Raw genomic sequence first — 19,080 nt, 5'->3', positions numbered from 1 at the left:
CTTACATCCTAAACTGAAATCGAGCCAAACTGAGGAGCATACTCACATACTCAAACCGAATAAATTCGGTCGGTTTGATTCGGTTAATTCGAATCGGTTTCCGTTTGAAATTGACACCCTTAATCTAATCCAACATACTTTAACTCTGAGTCCATGTCATCTCTCTCCTTTGCCTCGTCTGAGGAAGATTCTTCCTTTACTTGCTCTGGCAAGGTCGCCCTTGTCTCCCTCTTGCCTTCCTGGTATTCTATCTGTCGAATCCTCGTTGTCGACTTCCCCCTCTAATTTGAATCCACATCTGTTTTCTCTCCCTTCGTCTAATCCTCATTCTATCTCCTCAGACCCTTATAACCCATCGACTGCCTTCCCCCCTCCTTCGTCTTCCTTCTTCTAGCCCCCTCCTTTCTCATCCTGGTTCATCTCCAACCCATGCCCTCCTTGTTGGCCTGGCTATTCATGACCTTATTAGATCTCTTGACCATTTAGCTGACCTGAACCACCTTCTTAGACCCCTTATTTGATTCCAATGGACCAGTCTGACACGACATCTATTACTAACCGTGATCCCTTCATCCCAAGCCCTCAGACTCTTCCACTTAACTCGCCTACTCTCTTCTTTGCCATGACCCGACATCTCACGCTGGGTATCCTTCCTCGCCCGCCACCTCTTTTCCCTCTTTTCCTAGCTTTCAGCTAGGCATGCCTCCTCCTGTTGGTTCTTTAAACGCCTCAAAAGGCGTCAACACCACTGCTTCTTCCTCTCTTGGCCCATCTCATCTCGCAGGATCTTGTCAAGCCTTGGAAGGCATCATCAACAACTCAGCATCCACGAGCTCTGATGTCCTCTATGTTGTTGACTCTCCTGGCCTTCCTCTAGGTCCCTCTGCTGTCGTTTTTCGCCTTGCAGCCTTAGAAGGCGCCTGCTCTGCCTTAATGCCCTTTGTTGCTTCCTTTAGAGCTCTCAGCTCTCCTCGCCACTGTGATGCCATCATCCCCGCCACCTCTGGGACAGTTGAAGATCTCCCGTCTGCTGTTCCTCTGCTTGTGCTCTCTGCAACCCTTCTCTCTGGCCTCACGCCAGGGTTTGCTGTGGGCCAACCCACTCTTCTTCAGCCTGTGATAGATAATTGTTGTTTGACATAAATTAACTAATTTTTCTTGCTGGACCCTTATGGATGCTTTTCTTTATCTCTTAATTCTTATACGTGCTCAATTTTTATTCTAGTATTTCCTAAAGTTTTAACAAAGGGTGTCTTCAGCTCAAAAGCAGCTTGGGATTTCGTCAGACCAACAAGAATTATTTTTCCTTGGCACAGGATCGTCTGGTTTCAGATATCACATCCCTCAGCAAAGCTTCAACACTTGGAGGGCCCTCTCCAAGTGTATTTCGACTCAGTCCTTCCTTATCCATCGTCAGATCCCGGTCTCCCTTGCTTGCACCATTTGTTGGAATGGAATTGAATATTCAGATCACCTATTTTTTGATTGCCCCCTCTCAGCTGCCATTTGGAAAGGTGTCCGGAAGAAATGTTGACCTGTTTGGTGTAGAATCCTCCCCATCTAGCACGAATGGATCTGGGTTGATATGACTTTTGGAGGATCTTCCTCTATCTGCGATGTGGTGGGAAAGCTTGCATTCAATGCCTCCATCAACCAAATTTGGATGGAGAGGAATATTAGGAAATGGACCTCCAACTCTCGGCCGTTACAAAAGATTTGGGATTCCATCTCCTTTTACATCAAAGGAAAGCTCTCCTCTATCTCTTCTAGTTGTGTTGACTCCCTAAGGATCAAGCATATTGTTGTCTCCTGGGGACTCCCTCTCACCTGTCTTCAAGCCATCCCTTTAGGGTGTGTTGGATTTGTGTATTTTCTCTTTTTTTTTTCCCATTGGAGCTGTATTCTTTTTCTCCTTGGTAATGAATTTATTTATTCACCCAAAAAAATATAGTAATATTCCATCATTAGGGTTGAAACCTTTCTACAAAACATTCATTGTCCACAAGGACAGAAATGGTCACCAGAATTTAAATTTAATTCCTTAAGAGTTATTTGAATATCTTTGCGTAATGTCTTTATTAAATGTTAATAATTAGCCTTTTCATTCATTTTTTTCCCAGTTTCCTTGTAAGCATTATATTTCAGAGTTCATGTATGGTGGATATTTCTTTCTATTTATAATCTGATTATACAACGTAGTTGTTTGAGCATCTCTGTAAAATATAAATTTGATTATTTGTTTGAGCAATGAACACCTCTTTAGAAGATATATTTAACATTCTGAAATGCCTGATGTCTCTTTGTAGTGAATATGTAGACGAAACTTTTTTGTTGTGTTTCTCTAGGAGATTCAGCTACAAAGTTACGTGTGGGTGATGTCGACAATACCAGTCTAATTTCTGTTGCAATCTTATATAGTACTATGGTATGTTTATGTACAAAGAGCAATGATTTCAACAGAGTTTTATTCATTTGTGTGAAACTTTTGTGATCTATGCTTAAATATCCTTTCCACACCATTTTCATTAATTTGTGTGTTGAACTGGGTTGATGCATATAATATTTTATTCTCTATCTATATTTTGTAAGAAATCATCATTTTTTCAGTTGCAGCTCTTATATAAGAATGAAGATCACATTTTTTTTGCACATTTTTTAAGCAATTTGGGGAATTATATTTTTGTGTAACAATACCTGGAAATTCATTAGCTTTTTGTTTCTTTCTTTTATATGACAACAAAAACTAAAGTAAATGAACTTTTTGTTCTTTTCTTCATATGGTTAATGGTGATTTTATCTGAGCTCTTGCTCTTGGTGCAAATGTTAAGGAACTGGATGCGAAGTTGGTTGCAACTTTTAAGCTCTCTTTTACGATGGGTGAAAAAATCAATTTGTCACTTGATCCTTCAATAACAACTATCCCTTTGGAGGTACGCAATTGTATGTGCATTCTTTAGTTGTAGACCTGTGAATTTCTTCATTTCTACTAATTATTTGGTTCTATCAGGGAAGAATCATTGACTTTGTTATTTCATCCAAAAAGCTTTGGATTCTTAAAGATGATGCATTGATGTTATATGATTTGGTTCATACAAGTGATTCTAAGTAAGTACACTGACTTCTTTTGCAATTGGAAATTTTTTCATGGGAATGGTTATTTTAATTTTGTGATCATTCTTATGGAGTTACCCTACTTACTGCAAAATATGAAAAGGGTAAACCTGTCTCAGTTTTTGGTTCCTTTTTTTCTTTTTCCCTGATTTTGTTTGTTTTTAATGTAATTGGAGCACAGAAATATGCATTTAAATGTGGTGACTACATAGCTTTGTTGACGAAACTGAATATGGGTGGGTGTTAGTTGCAACCCCAGCTGGTTTTGGCGGGTGACAAAAGGAAAGAAGCAGAAGAAAGGAAGGAGATGAAGAATAAGAAAAAGAGAAGAGGTTGCGGGAAAAAACAGGGAGGATAGATTCAGTTGACCCCTTCTCCATACACTCTTATTAATTATTTAAACTGATGTTCCCAACATCCCCTCACATATAAATATATTCCCCCATAACCCATACATACAGTTCCATAATACCCTCATAAATAAACTCTTTCCCTCAACTTGGGGAATTGATATTGATTATTGAGCATGCCCACCTTGCTCAAGTGGTATGGAACTATGGAGAATTGATTCCTTTTCATTAATACGTTGTCCAATTGATCCCATGTCTTCAGAAAGGGTGTACAAATACAACCAGAGACAAATTTTCTCCTTTATGGAATGTTGATGAACCTCTATGTATTTCACACGGACATGCTGCCCAGCATTGTGGGCAATGCTAATTGTGTTCTTGTTATCACAGTATAGTCTTATGGAGTTATTATTGAGCAAGGTATTGGTTGTATTATTCATAACCTAGCACACAAAATATCCTTTTCGGATTTTCTTGTCTTCCTTGGGCATTTTTAATCAAATTGTCTCGATTCTCTTGATTCACACATGCTTAAGATCAACATCTATGTTTTTCTAAATGGAAGATTTTGTTGACATTGGTTAATGTGGTTGCTTAGTCAGTTACTGCTAAAAAATATTCTAGTCAATTTACTAAATCCTGCAGTTCAAGGAGGGAAGGGTAAAATATATAGTACAGGCCCACATATGAATATATACTTCAAGGTATTTCTATATATGAATACATGGCTCGAGGTATAGATCTTCAAATCCATTATTAAAAAAAAAAAAATTAAGCTCCAATTTATTTTTCATTTCATTGGTTGTTCTTTATTGAAATTCTCTGACCACTTGATGAATTTTCTCTCCATTAGTTAGTTTGTTACAGAACCAGTACCAGCATCAGTTTGACTGGTGATCCTGGCTACTGGTTGTTCATCTCTCAGACCTGAGGATGTGTTTTTCATAATATCATGTTGGGTACGACCCTTGCCAGTTTCTGTGTTGAACTTTATAACCCTGTTGGCTGACCTCATTGAACTGTGATGATGGCATGGTTTGAAAACTCAGCAGTATCTCTCCAAAATCTCGGACATTTTGGTTTTTATTTATTTATTTTAATTTAATTATTTTTTATTTTTTAATTTTTTTCACCCTTTTTCTACCGAAACGAAATGGCATACGAAACACAAAGTACATAATTTCTGTCATCTCAGTCATAAAGTACATAATTTCTGTCATCTCAGTCATATTTTGGTCATTTCGGCCACTTAAGCCATTAGCCCCAGAAAATGGCCAAGCGAAACACACCGAAACAAAATATGTTCTTGAACCTTGGATGATGGTGCCTGACATGTTTAGCAGTCTAAACATGATGTCTTTGACTCGGTTCAGTAATTTCAGTTCAACCCTATTCTCAAACATTTTGAACCTAGTGTCCCCTTGATTGAGTTCAACATCCTAGTTTATCCATCTAAATGTTTATCTGAAGTCTAGTTGTTTGACCATCATTAGTGCTTTTTTAATTAATATTTGTTCTTTAATTTTCTTTCTAGGGAGGAAGTATACAGTTATGCTTTGCAGGATATCTTTCTTGCTGATCAGCTATTCCAAGATGTTGAAGATTCTTCTGATGACTTGATCTGGTTTAGTCATTCATTAATTTCTTCATTGAAGGTACTTTGATTATTCTTAATGGTAAAAGTTTTTATGCTCTTTGAAATATTTTATATCGTTTTTTTTTTCTCTAATCTCTTATCTTCAGCTCTTGACTAGTTAGGTTGAAGAATTTTGGGTCTTAACCTGGGAACAAACGCTGACTATTTTGAAAACTGCAACAGTTCTAGTATATCATGATAAATTTATATAAGAACAATGTAGGGCTCTTCTAGGAATATTTACTTTTAATTTTTTCTACTTAGGCCTTTGAGCTGACTGGTAGGGGAGCTGACTGGTAGGGGCAGGGGGAGTGATATGAGCCAAATTAGATGAGTTCAAAGACCAAGGGGTAGTGTTTGCAACCTGGGGTTGCATCAATATTAGCATACATGTCACTCTTTTCATGCCTGCTTTGATCTTCCAGGTATCTCCTGGCCATTTGAGTTTCTCTGGTTTTGTGGAACGATTTGTGTTTTGAGTAGTAACTAAATCTTTTGTCCGATATGGAATGGTCAATAACACCGATATTCATGGAGCTAGGCTGATTCCTCCCCATGTCCGACCTAGCTTTCACAGTTCCTACCATCAGAGCTCCTAATCCTCCAACGCCCTGCCTTCCACCACTGCAATAAACTCCTCCAGCCTTCATCTCCCACCTCCAGCTCGCCTTCCCAACTCTCCCAAACCTTGGATTGATGTTGCCAGACCTCAAACCTCCACTTTTCCTTCTAGAGACGGCTTCCCTTGTCGATGATAATAAAGTTGAGCGGATTCCCCACCGGCAGGGGGACAGGATACGGCCATCTCGAGGCACATCACGACCTACAGGCAACACCGGCGAGACCCGGGAAGGCAACCCGATTGGGAGTCAGAGGATCCATAGTACCTGCAGCCTTCCGGACTTCATATTCATCATTTTTTAAAGCGGCGGTAAGGGATCTCTTTTCTGCAACGGAAAAAAAGCGGAGCAGATTTGACTCGGTCTTTGGCCGCTTGGTTTGCTTGAGTCCGCGATTGTTTAATGGAGAAACTGCTTATTCGGTCACTTTCTTGGGAGTAGACCCCCATTTAACATTGTCAAGCTTCCTTATCCAAGCATTGGAGGCCCTCTGGCCAATTGTCCACCTTCCTCCTTGATAATATTTTCATATTCAACTTCACTTCTGAAGCTGATAAGCTCACTGCCCTGGAAGGAGGCCCCTGGTTGGTTGGTAAAAAACCAATCTTCCTTAGACACTGGGACCAGTCCACTCTCCTCAACAAGGTTGATCTCAAGAAAATACTGGTCTGGTTGCTCTTCCAAACTTGCTACTCCACTACTAGTGTGCTCATGGCTTGAGCATTATTGGCTCTGTATTTGGGCGACCTCTCTTCTCTGATCAAAGAGCAAGAGCAATGGATCGCCTGGCCTTCTCTAGAATCTGCATCGAGCTTTTAGCTGAAGAGATCCCCCCCACCTCTGTCACCATTGTTGATGAAGAAGCCTTCACCTTCAATCAATCTGTGTCTTATGAATGGCTGCCTCCTCTTTGCAGCATTTGCTTTTCTTTTGGACACAACACCATCTCTTGCTCTGCAAAGACGATCCCTGATGATGTTCATCTGAACCAAAATCAAGATAAAACTGCTCATAGCCCGTCGACCAGATTCCCTTCTCAAATCCCTATTAGAGGAAGGAGAAAACACTGGCACAAGCCTTGCCGGAATCGTAGCCGCACGGAGGTTCCTGGCCCTAACGAAATAGACGAAGGCAAATCTTCTCCGACCAGGCCTTTTTCCATCGGACCAGCAGGCAACTCCTCTCTTTAGACCGAAGGACTCAACCATTTCTCTCTCCTCCTGTCTCTTTCAGACTTTGATAGGGAGGTGGGCGAGATGTCGCCTCATGCTGCATCGTCTGTTGCCTCGATCTTGCACCGCCATCAAAGATCCTGTTGATGTTCCCCCTTCTCATGCCGTCACGTCTTCCTGCAATCCATCCCCCTCTAGCCATCACCTCCATGTGACCATCTCTGACCCTCGCCCTGCCCTAGACAGTTCAAATTTTTTCACCTTTCCTATCTCTTCTCCTTGTACGTTTCCCCCCTTCTCCCCTTCCTTTTGAGGGCCCCACATCCATTCCATGCACTTCTCTTGGCTTGGCCTCCTCAACTACCTCCTCTTGCCTGGGCTCTTCTCCCCTGGCCTATCAAAACCAGTCCTCTAAACCCACTTCCACCATCTTCTCCACTCGTCGAGCTAACCCGGTTCGACTTCTTAAGATCTCACCCACCCTTGCCCACTCTAACTCATCTCCATACCTGACCCTCCCTCTAACCAAACCTGTTCTAACCCTTCCCCCTTACCTGATCCATCTTCTTTTGAGGATCCCTTATTGTACCCATCGAGATCTTCGCCTTCGCCCGTCTGCTCCACTTTCGTCCTCCCCACCAGCCCCGACAGCTCCTCTGTCTTGCTCCTGTCTTCTCCAGGCCTCCTGCCTTGGCTTCAACCTCTTCACGCTACCTGTATCCTCGCCCCTCTGCCCTCTAGGAATTCTCTACCTCTCGACAACTTGGAAGGTGCTACTCCACCTCTTGGGTCTGTGCAGGCCCCTCCTGAGCCCTGTTCTTTTGATCTTTCTGATGTTCACTGCCACGATGCCCCCATCGCCACAACTGCTTCCTCCGCCTCTGAAGGTGTCAACTTCCCTTCTTCAGTTCATGCCTCTCCTTCGCCCTGGCTTTTGCCTTCCGCAGGTCCCCTTTCTGATAGCTCTGCCCCTTCATCCATTGCCACGACTGCCACGATTGCTTCCTTCATCGCAATGAATTTTTTCTCCATTGCCACGCTTCTTCTCCCTCCTTCGCCTCTGAAGGCGTCATCTCCGCTTCTCCAGTCCAAATCGCCAGGTTTGCCTTGAATGCCACAACTATCCCCTGCATTGCTGTGATTGCCTCCTGTTCGTCCTCTGCCTCTGAAGGCGTCATCACCACTTCTCCAATCCAAGCCTCTCTGCCATCCTGGCTTCTGCCTTCTGCTGGTCTCATTGTCTGAGGATCCCTGCCCTTGCCTTCTGCAGGTGGTCCTGCTGATAGCCCTTGCATCTGCTCTGCTGATCTCATGGCCAGGCTGCTCCCAGCGGCGGCTGAAACTTGGAAAACCTTCTGTGGGTAGGGTGAAAGAGAGAGGATTTTTTCATGCATGATACATGTTAATATGTTATATACAGCTTTTTTTTGTTACTGTTTTTTTGTATGCAAAACTCTATAAAAATATGTTTCCTGTCCATTTATGTGCGTATCTTTAGCATATCTTGGTGTATCTCCGATACAATGCTCTCCGATACGTATCTTAAATTTAGCCAACCGATACGGCAACCGATACCAATATTTTAATCCTTTGATATGCGTTCATTCTTCTGGTATTTAACTTTTTCTGTGCTTTCTCCTATTTCTGTTAACTTTAAGTAAAAATAAAAATTTTACTTTATTCTATTGATGGATCTTGCATCTGTGAACGAACATATCTGAATATATTTCCTATAATGCCTATAGAAATTTGATGCAATCAAAAGAAATTTGAAATGTAGTTATCATCGAAATTAGGAAAGATGGCATACAGACATCAGTGTTTTTGGTGTCATTCCTATGCGGTATTGTTTGGACTTTATCATGCTATGATTCTTCCTACCTGCTTGTTTTACTTTCTTTTCATTTTCCTTGCAAAATGTGCTGCTTCTTGAGTTTGAGTTTAATTTCTGTTGTCTTTTCACCATGTTGTTGTTCTTCCTTTCTGAGGATCTCTTTTGCGAGAGGTATGTGGTTTATAACATCTTACAAAGTAACCTCTTTTGCAGGACCAAGTTGTTCCGTTTGTGTCATCTATTTTCTTGCGTAGGCTGCTTTACCCTGGTGTGCTTCAAGGTGTTGCTCTGCGTGAAACAATGCAAGAGTACAACAAGCACTGGACTGATTCTGAGTTTCAATCCTTAACTGTTGATGACTTGAAAAAGGAGATCCTTTATCTTATTGAGAGTGAGGTATGGTTTGATGGTGTTTTTCTCTGGCTCATGATTAATTATTTTAATATCACCAGAGCCTTATGCAAACTGTTTTTGTTTGGCTACATAATTCTTCTCTGCCATTCTACATTAAATAGGGCCTTTCATTTGGTAAGCCATGGCCATCAATCTTCTCACTACCTTATCACACGTCTATTTGTCATCCCTATCTTTCTATATCCTTGAACTTGGACCTACTTTCTTCTTACTCTTAATGTCAGTGGTCTTCGTTCACATGACCAAACCATAAGTCAGCCTTCCCTTCTCTCATCTCCTTTTGGGGCTGCTGTTAGGTTTCTTATAATGCATTTGTTTTAATTTTATCTGGCCTGGCCTTCCCAAGTCACCCACTCTGTATTTTAGTCTTGGTGATAACTGAATTTTTTTTTTTTTGGCTTCTTTTGTCAGGCTGTTGCTGAATATCCAATGTCAGTAATTTATTGCTGGAAAAATCTTTGCACTCGCTACTTCCATTATTGGTGTAAAAACAATAAACCATATGGTTTTCTGGTTAATTCAACAGGAGCGGTTGGTTTAATAAGAAAAAACTCAATATCCATATTCCGTCGTTTGGAGGATATTGAGTTGCTAATAAATGGTATGTTTGTTCATGGTCCTCAGTTCAGCCTTGGTCAGTTCCCTGTTTATTGGCTGTGATTTTTCTTGTATTTAAAAAATGTCTTTTAATACTTCTTTTTTTTCTTTTTTTTTGGGGGGGGGTGGTGGGAGGTCAGTTTCTGGGGAACAGAGTGATTTTGTAAGCTCTGGCTTGGATTTGCCAGATGATAATCTTGATCGTGAAGTTCTTTTTGAAGTGCTAAGATTTTCTAGTAGCATCAGGCAGCAACTAGGGAAAGCTGCCGTTGCTATATATTATGAATCACTTGTCAGTGCATCTACCATCTCGTCCGAAGAAATTGTTGCTTTCTTGCTGAAGATTCTGGAAACTGGAGACAGTTCATCAATGAAAGCAGCCCATATTTCGCAACTTGGAGCCAATAGATCTTGGGGAAAGAAACTAGCAGATCATAAAAAGCAGAGGCAATTCTCCATTGACATGTTATTGTCACTTCATGCTTTGTGCAATAAGGCTACCACAGGAGGCAGAGTATTGGATGTGATAGAGAACTACCTTAAGTTTCTTGTCCCTCGAAAAACCATGGATAGATTGGATTCGGAGGCAAGCTTTGGTATCAACACATCAATATTAGTTCAGGCCACTTCTCAAGTTGCAAAAGTGATGTTTGAATCTACTTTTGACATACTTTTATTGTTGGGGTATCTGATGAACACCAATGGGCAGGTCAGTTCCTCTCTCTCTCTCTTCATTTTTCTAGTAGTGGGCTAGATTGGTTGTTTTGATAGATACAAAAGTTTGTAATACCATATTAATTTAGTGGTTGGGGTAACAAATTTGGCTCAACTGTCATTTTTTGATTTGTACAGTCAAACAGAGTAGTCGAAGGTTTGATCTTCAGTTTTTGACTTGCCAGGTTTAAGTTAACGTTTCAAGTAGTAGATTAATGCTCCTAATGGGTTCTGTTTCGATTTGATGATTTTCAAGGACAATGAGAGTCCAAAAAATTCTGTATAACTTTTCGTTTATTTATGTGTTGTACAGAACCTTCATACAGCTCAAATGTTAAACATTGAAACATCTAGCTTCTTGAACTGTATAGACTGTTTTGTGGTTGCAGAGCAGTCCAAAATTAGGGAAACAGTATTTGCATAGAAGTTTGATTACTGGTTTACTAACATCTTAAAATAAGCTTCTCTTCCCCTTCTACAACCTCAAAATTGAAAAAGCAGGTACAATTCAAGGAACCTGAAGTTTAAGTGCAATTGGACCAATTGTTTCTTCCTGTCTTACCATTGGGTGTGATGCAGGTGGAACGCATGGGGATAGGAATTTATTTCAATAAATATCTGTATTATGACTAATGCAAAGTAAATGTTGTTAGGGAACTAAACTCTCATCACATGTGTCCAAGTGATTTCCCTCTCTTATTGCAAGATGTTTTAAAAACTTAAATAGGCTAAATATTTTTATTCATCCAAAAAAAGAAAAAAAGGGCTCTAACCAAGAGCCAAATCTGTCCATTGCAATTAATTATGACCAAAAGACCGTGTTACCCAACTAATGACTAACATGCAGGGGTATTATTGACTTCCAACTAGAACATAGGCTCAAATCAGAAAACAATAATGGTATTCCATCGGGGTTGTCTTTTTCATCCAACAACCAGTCCCTTCCCCATCACACCTTCTCTTCGGAGGCTCTTCTTGTGAGTTGTGACTACCCCTCTCATTTTGTCCCCTCAAGGAATCCCCGAGACCCCAACCCTCTCCCACTTCCCGTCTTCTTAGCTCCCCTCTCTGTCCGTTGTTGGCTGCTCCGACTCTCAAGCTCCACCTACGAAGCTTCAGATCTTGTCATTGCAAGCTCCACCTGCGGAGCCTTGACCCCTTACAGTTGGCTCCTTAGACTTGCAGGTTCCACCTGCAGATCTTCTGATTTCTATATTGCAGGCTCCAACTATGGAGCTTTAGGTTTTTGATTCATAGGACCCCTTCAATGATGCCCTATTTGTTTGTCTCACAGGTCCTCCTGCAGATCCTCGAATCCCCTCAACACAGGCTCCACCTGTGGAACACCAGTCTCCTTCAACGCAGGCTCCTCCAGTGCAGGCTTCACCTCCTTGTAAGTCCCTGATGTGCTTGCTTCTTTTCCCCTGGTCTGGCAACGACCCTTACCTTCAGCAACCAGGTCACGATTGCATCTTTGTTAGTTTCTCCCCTGCAAGCTCATGCACCCTCTGTGTTGACTCAGTCTACTTTCCTGTTGGATCCTCAGATGCTTGCCCCTTCCTCCATTGACAACCATTGTCATTAGGTGCTCCCTGCCACTCTCTCCCCCACCCCTCTTATGGAATACCATAGGCGTAAGAAAAGGTGAATCTTCCTGTAAACTCCAATCTGAGCACAATCTTGTGAGCCAACGGACAAAGAACTCTTTCCGTAGAGTCCCTGCTAAGCTCAATTCTACTGAGCCAATGCTGCCCCTCCATCATTCTCAATGATCAATTGAACCATCTGGAATGCCTGTGGCCTTTACTCCCTGGCCAAACAAGCTGAGGTTCGTGCTCATATCAAATTCTTCTTGCTGACCTTTGTTGCCAACTTGAAACCAAGGTCCCTGAGGTAAATGCCTCTCGTATCGTCACTAATCTTGCCCCCTTTTGGTCTCTCAGTTCTAACTATGATTTCTGCCCCAATTGTGGTATTTGGATCTTGTGGAATCCCTACAAACTTCTTGTTATTGCCCCTTCTTCCCAGTGCATCCACCTCTCCACCTCTGACCTGATCAACTCCTTATCCCTTGCCTTCTCTACTATCTATGCCCTCAATCATGCCATTGGCAGGATCCCTCTTTGGCAAGATCTCCGCTCCATTCGGTCTCTCATAGGCCTCCTCCCGTGAGGCGTAGGGGGTGTGGTTTCAATGTGGTGAGATTAGCTCATGAGAAACTGAGAGGACTCCTATAGATCCAACCTCTATCGATGCCTTCAATGGCTGTCTGGAAGACATCAACATTAATGATTTAAGATGGACGGGCATCAAATTTTCTTGGCACAATAGAAGAAGTGGCGAGAACCGTTTTGCCTGCAAGCTTGACAAAGTGGTGGTCAATGAAGCTTGGCGAACCTCCTTCCCTTCCTCTAGTTCCTCTTTTGACCTCCTTGGTATTGCTGATCATATCCCCATCACCCTCCTTGTTCAGCCCTACATCTCCTTTGGTCCTAAACCTTTCAAGTTCTTTGATATGTGGACTCCCCACCTGGATTTCCTTCCCCTTGTGCGCTCTGAGTGGGCTAAGCCTGTATATGCTTTCTCTCCCCCATTCTTGCCTTCTCCAGGAAACTAAAAAATGTCAAGTGAACTCTCAAAGTTTAAAACTCTTCCACCTTTGTTCACATCTGTTCTTGTGTTTCCACTTGTATAAATAATCTAGCTTCCATTCAGTCCAAACTCCCAATCCTGTGAACCTTCTCCTTGTAGATGTGGAAAGGACTGCCTCCATTTAATTGACCAGTAAGAAAGCTTTCTCAAGCAAAAGTCCCACATTTAATAGTTAGAGCTTAGAGATTCTAACACTACCTACTTCCACAAATCTCTAAAGGTTAGAACCAATGCCAACTCCATTCTCATGCTTATTTTTAGGGACTACTCCACTCTTCTCAGCCCTGATGATATCAAAGTTATGGCCTTCCACCCCCATACCCTCCTCCAATAGCCCCCCCGGCCTGCTCAACAAATTTATCCCCAACCATATTCTCTCTTCCCTCCAATCTATTCCCTCTGATGATGAAATTACTTTTGTTGCTCTCTCCTATAAGGACAACAAAGTCCCTAGCCCTAATGGTTTTAGCATGGGCCTTTTTACCTCTTATTGGGATATCATCAAAAGTGACCTTATCAAAGCCATTAGAAGTTTCTTCTTCAATCCTTCCCAAATCCAAGGGATTAATTATACCTTCTTTTGTCTCATTCCCCAAAAAGAGGCTGCCTCCTCCATGTTTGACTTCAAACCTATCTCCCTTTGCAATCTCTTTTACAAATTCATTGCTAGAATCATTGCCAACAAGATTCAGCTTGTGGAGGATTCCCTTTTAGTGTCAACCAATCCTCCTTCATAGCTGGTTGAATCATCAGTGACAATATCTTGTTATGTCATGAAATTGTCAGAGGCTTTGATAGGAAATCCCATTCTCCTGTTGCTCTCTTAAAAATTGATATTTATAAAGCCTTTGACTCCATCATGGTATGCCCTTCCCCCTCGTTTTCACCTTACATTCACTAGATCTATTGCACCCATTACTCTGCCCTGCTCAATGATAGCCCGACATGCTACTTCTCTTATTTTTCCGGCATAAGATAGGTTTGTCCCATATCCTGTCCTCTTCTCCCTTGCCCTTGAAGTCCTATCTTAATCCATACAGTCTTCTACTGATCTTCACCTCATATCCCCTCTCCCCAAATGCAAAGCTATCAATCTTACTCACCTTGTGTTTTCCGATGACCTTATGATTTTCTATAAGACAAATAATCTCTCCATTAATACCATCATGTCATCCCTACAACTCTTTGAGGAGCTCTCGGACTTCGTATCAACCTCCTTAAGTTCCACCTCTTTTTTGCTGGCGTCTTTAAATCCTCTAAAGCCCATCTCCTTGCTTTAAATGGCTTCTCCCTTGGTTCCCTTGCTATTAAATACCTCGATCTGCCTCTCATTACTGATAGGCTAACGGCCCATCATTGTTCCCCAATGCTTGACTTCATTAAAAAAAAGCTTCAGTTTTGGAAAGGCAAGCTTCTTTCTTATGCTGGCCGTTTGGGGCTCATCAGATCTGTTCTCCAATCTAGTTACATCTACTGGTCCGATGTTTTTGAATTACCTGCTTCCACTGTAAAAAAAAATGCAAACATTCATATATACTTTCTTATGGTAAGATGTGGACTCCTTTGGATTCCTCTATGGCTCTACTCCATCTATTCATCTTATTTGTGTCTCCCCAAACAATGGGGTGGGGTTTGGGTTTGAGAATGATTCATGAGGTTAACTTTGAGGGAGTCCTCAAACTCATTTGAAGACTTATATCCAAGCACAATAGCACCTAAGTCTCTTACTTCCACTCCTCCTTTCTTAGGAAAGATTCCCATTGGACTGCTCCTCATCCCTCTGATGCCACTTAGGTTTCACGTAAGATCCTTAAAAATCTGTCCTCTTTCTCTTCGTGCCATTCTCACCTCTATTGATGATGGCTCCACTACATCCCTTTGGTATGACAATTGGCACCCCTCTGGCCTTCTCTTCTCAGTTGTGGGAGCTAGAGTTGTCTATTCTTTTGATATAGACAAAGATGCCACCGTTTCCTCCATCATCTACAATGGGGCATGGGCTCCTCCCACCCCCTTCTCCCCTCCATTATCTGACATTTGGTCCTCCCTTCCTCTTATCCCTCCTAGCCATCAGGGTAGAGGAGATAGAATCATTGGTCTCCTAACCCTTTAGGTTCCTTCAGTTCCTCCTCTGCATGGGATCTGATTCCTTCACACAATTCTCTTGCTCCCTGATATAATATTGCCCGGTTGAAGGTTACATCCCTCGTCATAGCTTCTTTGATTGGGATTCCATATCTTCAATCAAACCGTTGATTAACTCCTCTGCTTCAATTTCGTCATCATAATCATAATTGAGTTGATCTGGATCAGGAGGAATTGAATCATAACATTCAACTATGGTTCTTGGCCGTGGATATTCAAATAAAAACAGCCTCTTCATAATTTCTTGGACTGTGCGAATATCATCTCATCGAAACTAATAATTCGTAGATATGTTGATCAACCTCCATGATTAAGAGCTTCAACTTCGGCTCTATTACCAAATAATGCAGCTCAAGTAGATGTGGATCTGCTGTTATAGAGAAAACAAGCAACCGAATAGTACTATTTCAAATCCTCTAGCAGCAACAAAGAATGGGGAAAAATAGGCTCTTGGTTAGAGGAGAAAGGGAGGATAATAGGGAGAAGAAGAAGAGATCACAGGAGAGAGAGTGGGTATTGAAGGAAAGACTAGAAGAGAACAAGATGATGTTGATGGGAATAGAAGAAGGGAGGGAAAGTAGATTGTGGGTGAGGGAGAGGAGGGAGAAGAGATTACAATCTCACTTCAATAAAAATAAAGATTTTTATTCCATTCCAGTCGTGGGTTGGTTGCGTTATTATTTATAAAACAAAAATAATAAAATACTCCACTAATGACTCTTAATCTTCCTAAACTAATTTGACCACACTTAAAGGACTCTTCTAGATTATACTAACTTGAATGGCAGTCTTATGGCACATTCTACCCACACAATCTTATCCATATAATTATTCCCATGTACTTCCTTAAATCTAAAGTTTTACCCCAAGACCATAGAACTGAATCATGGGCCCAAATAAATTATTCCGAGGGGCCGATTGGCCCGATTGGACTCCCTTACCTGCAGTAGAACAAGTCTCTTTTGGCTAAATGGTTTTGAAGATTTACTACAGAAGAGCTGTCCTCGGAGATCAGTTGTGGCAAGTAAACATAAGACTCAAAATTCAGGTTGGGGTTCTACAAATGTCACATCTCACCTGGTATTTGTGTTTGAAAGAATATTATGAACAAATTTGACCCTTTAAAGTGTGGGAAGGATTAAAAATGAGGTTTTGAGAAGATACGTGGGTTGCAGACTTTAAAGTGTGGGAAGGATAAAGAATGAGGTTTTGAGAAGATATGTGGATTGGAGACTTACCCTGGCTGTGGTTTTCCCTAAATTTGACAATCTGTAACTGAGCAAAAATGCATACCTCAATATTTGGACATTTTTTATGGTGAGGTGAGAACTGGGAAATAGATGATGTGCAGAATTATTGCAAGTTATTTCAAACACCTCAATGGGGACATGCTGGCTTGATCGTAGAATTTACCAAAATGGTGCTGAAGGAATGTCATAGATGCTGTGCTGAATTATTACAACTTATTTTAAACACCTCAATGGGGATGTGCTGGCCCTGATTGTAGAATTTAAAAAATTGGTGTTGAAGGAATATCTTTTTGAAAATCTTATAATGATTCCTAATGCTTTCCAGAACTTGATTTCCAAGATGGAGCAGTCATATGGAAATCTAAAGCTGCACACTGAATCTGTTTTTTCTTGGGCTTTCTCTATTAATAAGTACTGGACTCTTGAAGTGCTTTAGCATAGAAGTTTCAAACTTCCTAGCAGATGTTCTCTATTTATTTGCAACATAGTGACGACTGCTCATCTGCATTGTGAATTTGTTTCGTTGACATGGACATGGTGTCATACTTCATTGGTTTATTTGGTAAGGTTTGTACTTCCCCTCCTGAGCTTGAGATGATTTTTAATAGCTGGCCTCATTTAGATCTGAATCCTAAACCCGAAGTGCTATGGAGTCTGCTCTCTTATGGCATCGCGTGTTGCATTTGGATAGAAGGAACAGTTTTTATCTTTGATGAAGTCAGAAATTGGCCTTACATGTCTGTCATTGGGAGATCTATTATGAGGTATTGAGGTGCGGTAAAGCTACTAAGGAATTCCATGATGTCAACGGCTTCCTCGGCGGTTCTCAGTGGCTTGTCATTTTACAACATTACCTATACAAAGAGATAATTCCATTTTTCTTTATGTAAAGTATTTTCGTAGAGTTTGTTCTTGATTTTAACTTCTATACTCTCTCTCTTCTTTAATAAAAAAATATTTGTCTTATATATATATGTATATATATATACGCCTAGACACTGCAGGCGTGGAAAGACTGGGATGCCCCTGCCCTGTAGGGCGCTGAAGATGCTCCCACGCACTGGCATATACCTGCACCAGTAGGTCGCATTCTCTTGCCCTATATGTGTATATATATATATATATATTGCCTTGCCTATCCAAAATTAAAAGGGCAACATCGAACAAGGGCTTTCTAACTCATTTCATCAGAATACTTTCTAAGTTCCGACATCTTACATGGAAAACTTCATGGGATCCTAAAAGCAAGTGGTTATTTTGGTGTACCTGAATTTTCCTTCTCAATTATGGTTGCTTTTCGAGATTTCATAAGTTGCAGTTTGTCCAGGCGTCTAAGTTTTAGTTGTAATTTCCATGATTTGGTAAGTGTTATTTACTTCATTTTTTCTCTTCTCTGATTGCAGGTCCTCATGGCGCACAGTGATATCTCCAGAATACAACTTGAACTGATTCCAATGATACATGAAACCCTTGCTGAGTGGCTTATCCTCCATTTTTTGGGAACTACTCCTTCCGAATCACCAGCCTTGGAGGATTTCAATTCTCGACTTTCATCACTGCACATTGGTGAGATCATGCTGACATCATCACACATTGTTATGATTTATTAATGGACATTATCTTTTTAGGCATGCATGCAACCAAACCATATTGTAATTTCAAAGAGGCTCTGATTTCTTTGTCTTAATAATAAGTACTGAGACATTATGACATCCAATTTATCGTTTTTAGAATTCGTGTCTCCAGGTAGCCACAATGATACGAATTCATGGAATGAAATGCTTGGCACGCGGGACTTTACGCTAGCTTGTATACTCATGCCTAATTTCAGAAGTTCCTTTGAGGAGCATGGCAATATTTCTTCAAGATATTTTACTAGCCCTGAAAATATCATCAGTTCCATGCGGAACTTCTGCAGCTGGATTATATGGGGCAGGACTGGAGAAGAAAAAACTTCCTTGTTCAGTCGTATTTCTGAACTTGCGCTTGTCCTCCTTAGGCATGGTCAATGTGAAGCTGTTGAGGTTTATTTCATCTTTCATTCTTGTATTATGTTTTACATGTTTGACCTTTTTAATAGAATATGATGTGTGTGTTGTTTGTACTTTAAGAACCTGCTTGCAATTATCGATGCACATTCACGAAAAGAGAAGATATCCCAGAGTGTTCAGACTACCGATGGTGAATGGTGCATGCATTTTCATCTCCTTGGATGTTGTCTTCTCGCAAGGGCACAATTTGGATTTCAAGAAATTTCAAAGCAAAGGAAAGTTCATGAAGCAGTTTGCTGTTTCTTTAGGTATCGAGTCATATGTATTCTGACTTATCTGGATTTTTTCATTTGTTTTCAATTTATGGTTCAAATTAAAAGGCATGTGTGTTTATGTCAAGGAACAAATCACCAAGAACAAGGAAATATCTTGAAGAATCAATAAGACAATCACCGAGTACCTTCAATAAGTTGTCCATAATGTAGAAATAACAAATTTTTTTTTCGCTTAGTACTCTTGCATGATTACTTTTACACGCATCTGTATTCTGTATTTCGATAAGAAATCTATTTGTACTTTCATTTTGTAAGCGCA

General features: G+C 40.9%; 1 protein-coding gene across 5 annotated transcripts in view; it reads left to right on the top strand.

Moving 5' to 3' along the window:
- Positions 1-19,080, top strand: part of LOC122082594 (nuclear pore complex protein NUP160) — a 109,023-nt gene that overhangs the window by 43,738 nt on the left and 46,205 nt on the right. For all 5 annotated transcript variants that reach the window (XR_006141356.1, XR_006141357.1, XR_006141354.1 and 2 more), the window contains 10 exons: positions 2,346-2,425; positions 2,829-2,930; positions 3,008-3,105; positions 4,996-5,116; positions 8,937-9,119; positions 9,549-9,738; positions 9,875-10,443; positions 17,899-18,061; positions 18,242-18,519; positions 18,607-18,794. Coding sequence is in view for 1 of the 5 variants with exons in the window: in XM_042650267.1 (XP_042506201.1) it covers positions 2,346-2,425; positions 2,829-2,930; positions 3,008-3,105; positions 4,996-5,116; positions 8,937-9,119; positions 9,549-9,738; positions 9,875-10,443; positions 17,899-18,061; positions 18,242-18,519; positions 18,607-18,794 (1,972 nt within the window). In the remaining 4 variants the exon portion in view is untranslated. The remainder of the gene's footprint in view (positions 1-2,345; positions 2,426-2,828; positions 2,931-3,007; positions 3,106-4,995; positions 5,117-8,936; positions 9,120-9,548; positions 9,739-9,874; positions 10,444-17,898; positions 18,062-18,241; positions 18,520-18,606; positions 18,795-19,080) is intronic.

The sequence above is a fragment of the Macadamia integrifolia genome, chromosome 6 (genome assembly GCF_013358625.1).
Source record: "Macadamia integrifolia cultivar HAES 741 chromosome 6, SCU_Mint_v3, whole genome shotgun sequence".
In the NCBI taxonomy this organism is placed as follows: Eukaryota; Viridiplantae; Streptophyta; class Magnoliopsida; order Proteales; family Proteaceae; genus Macadamia; species Macadamia integrifolia.
Note: the sequence above shows the minus strand (reverse complement) of the source record. Positions and strands in the feature narration are given on the sequence as shown.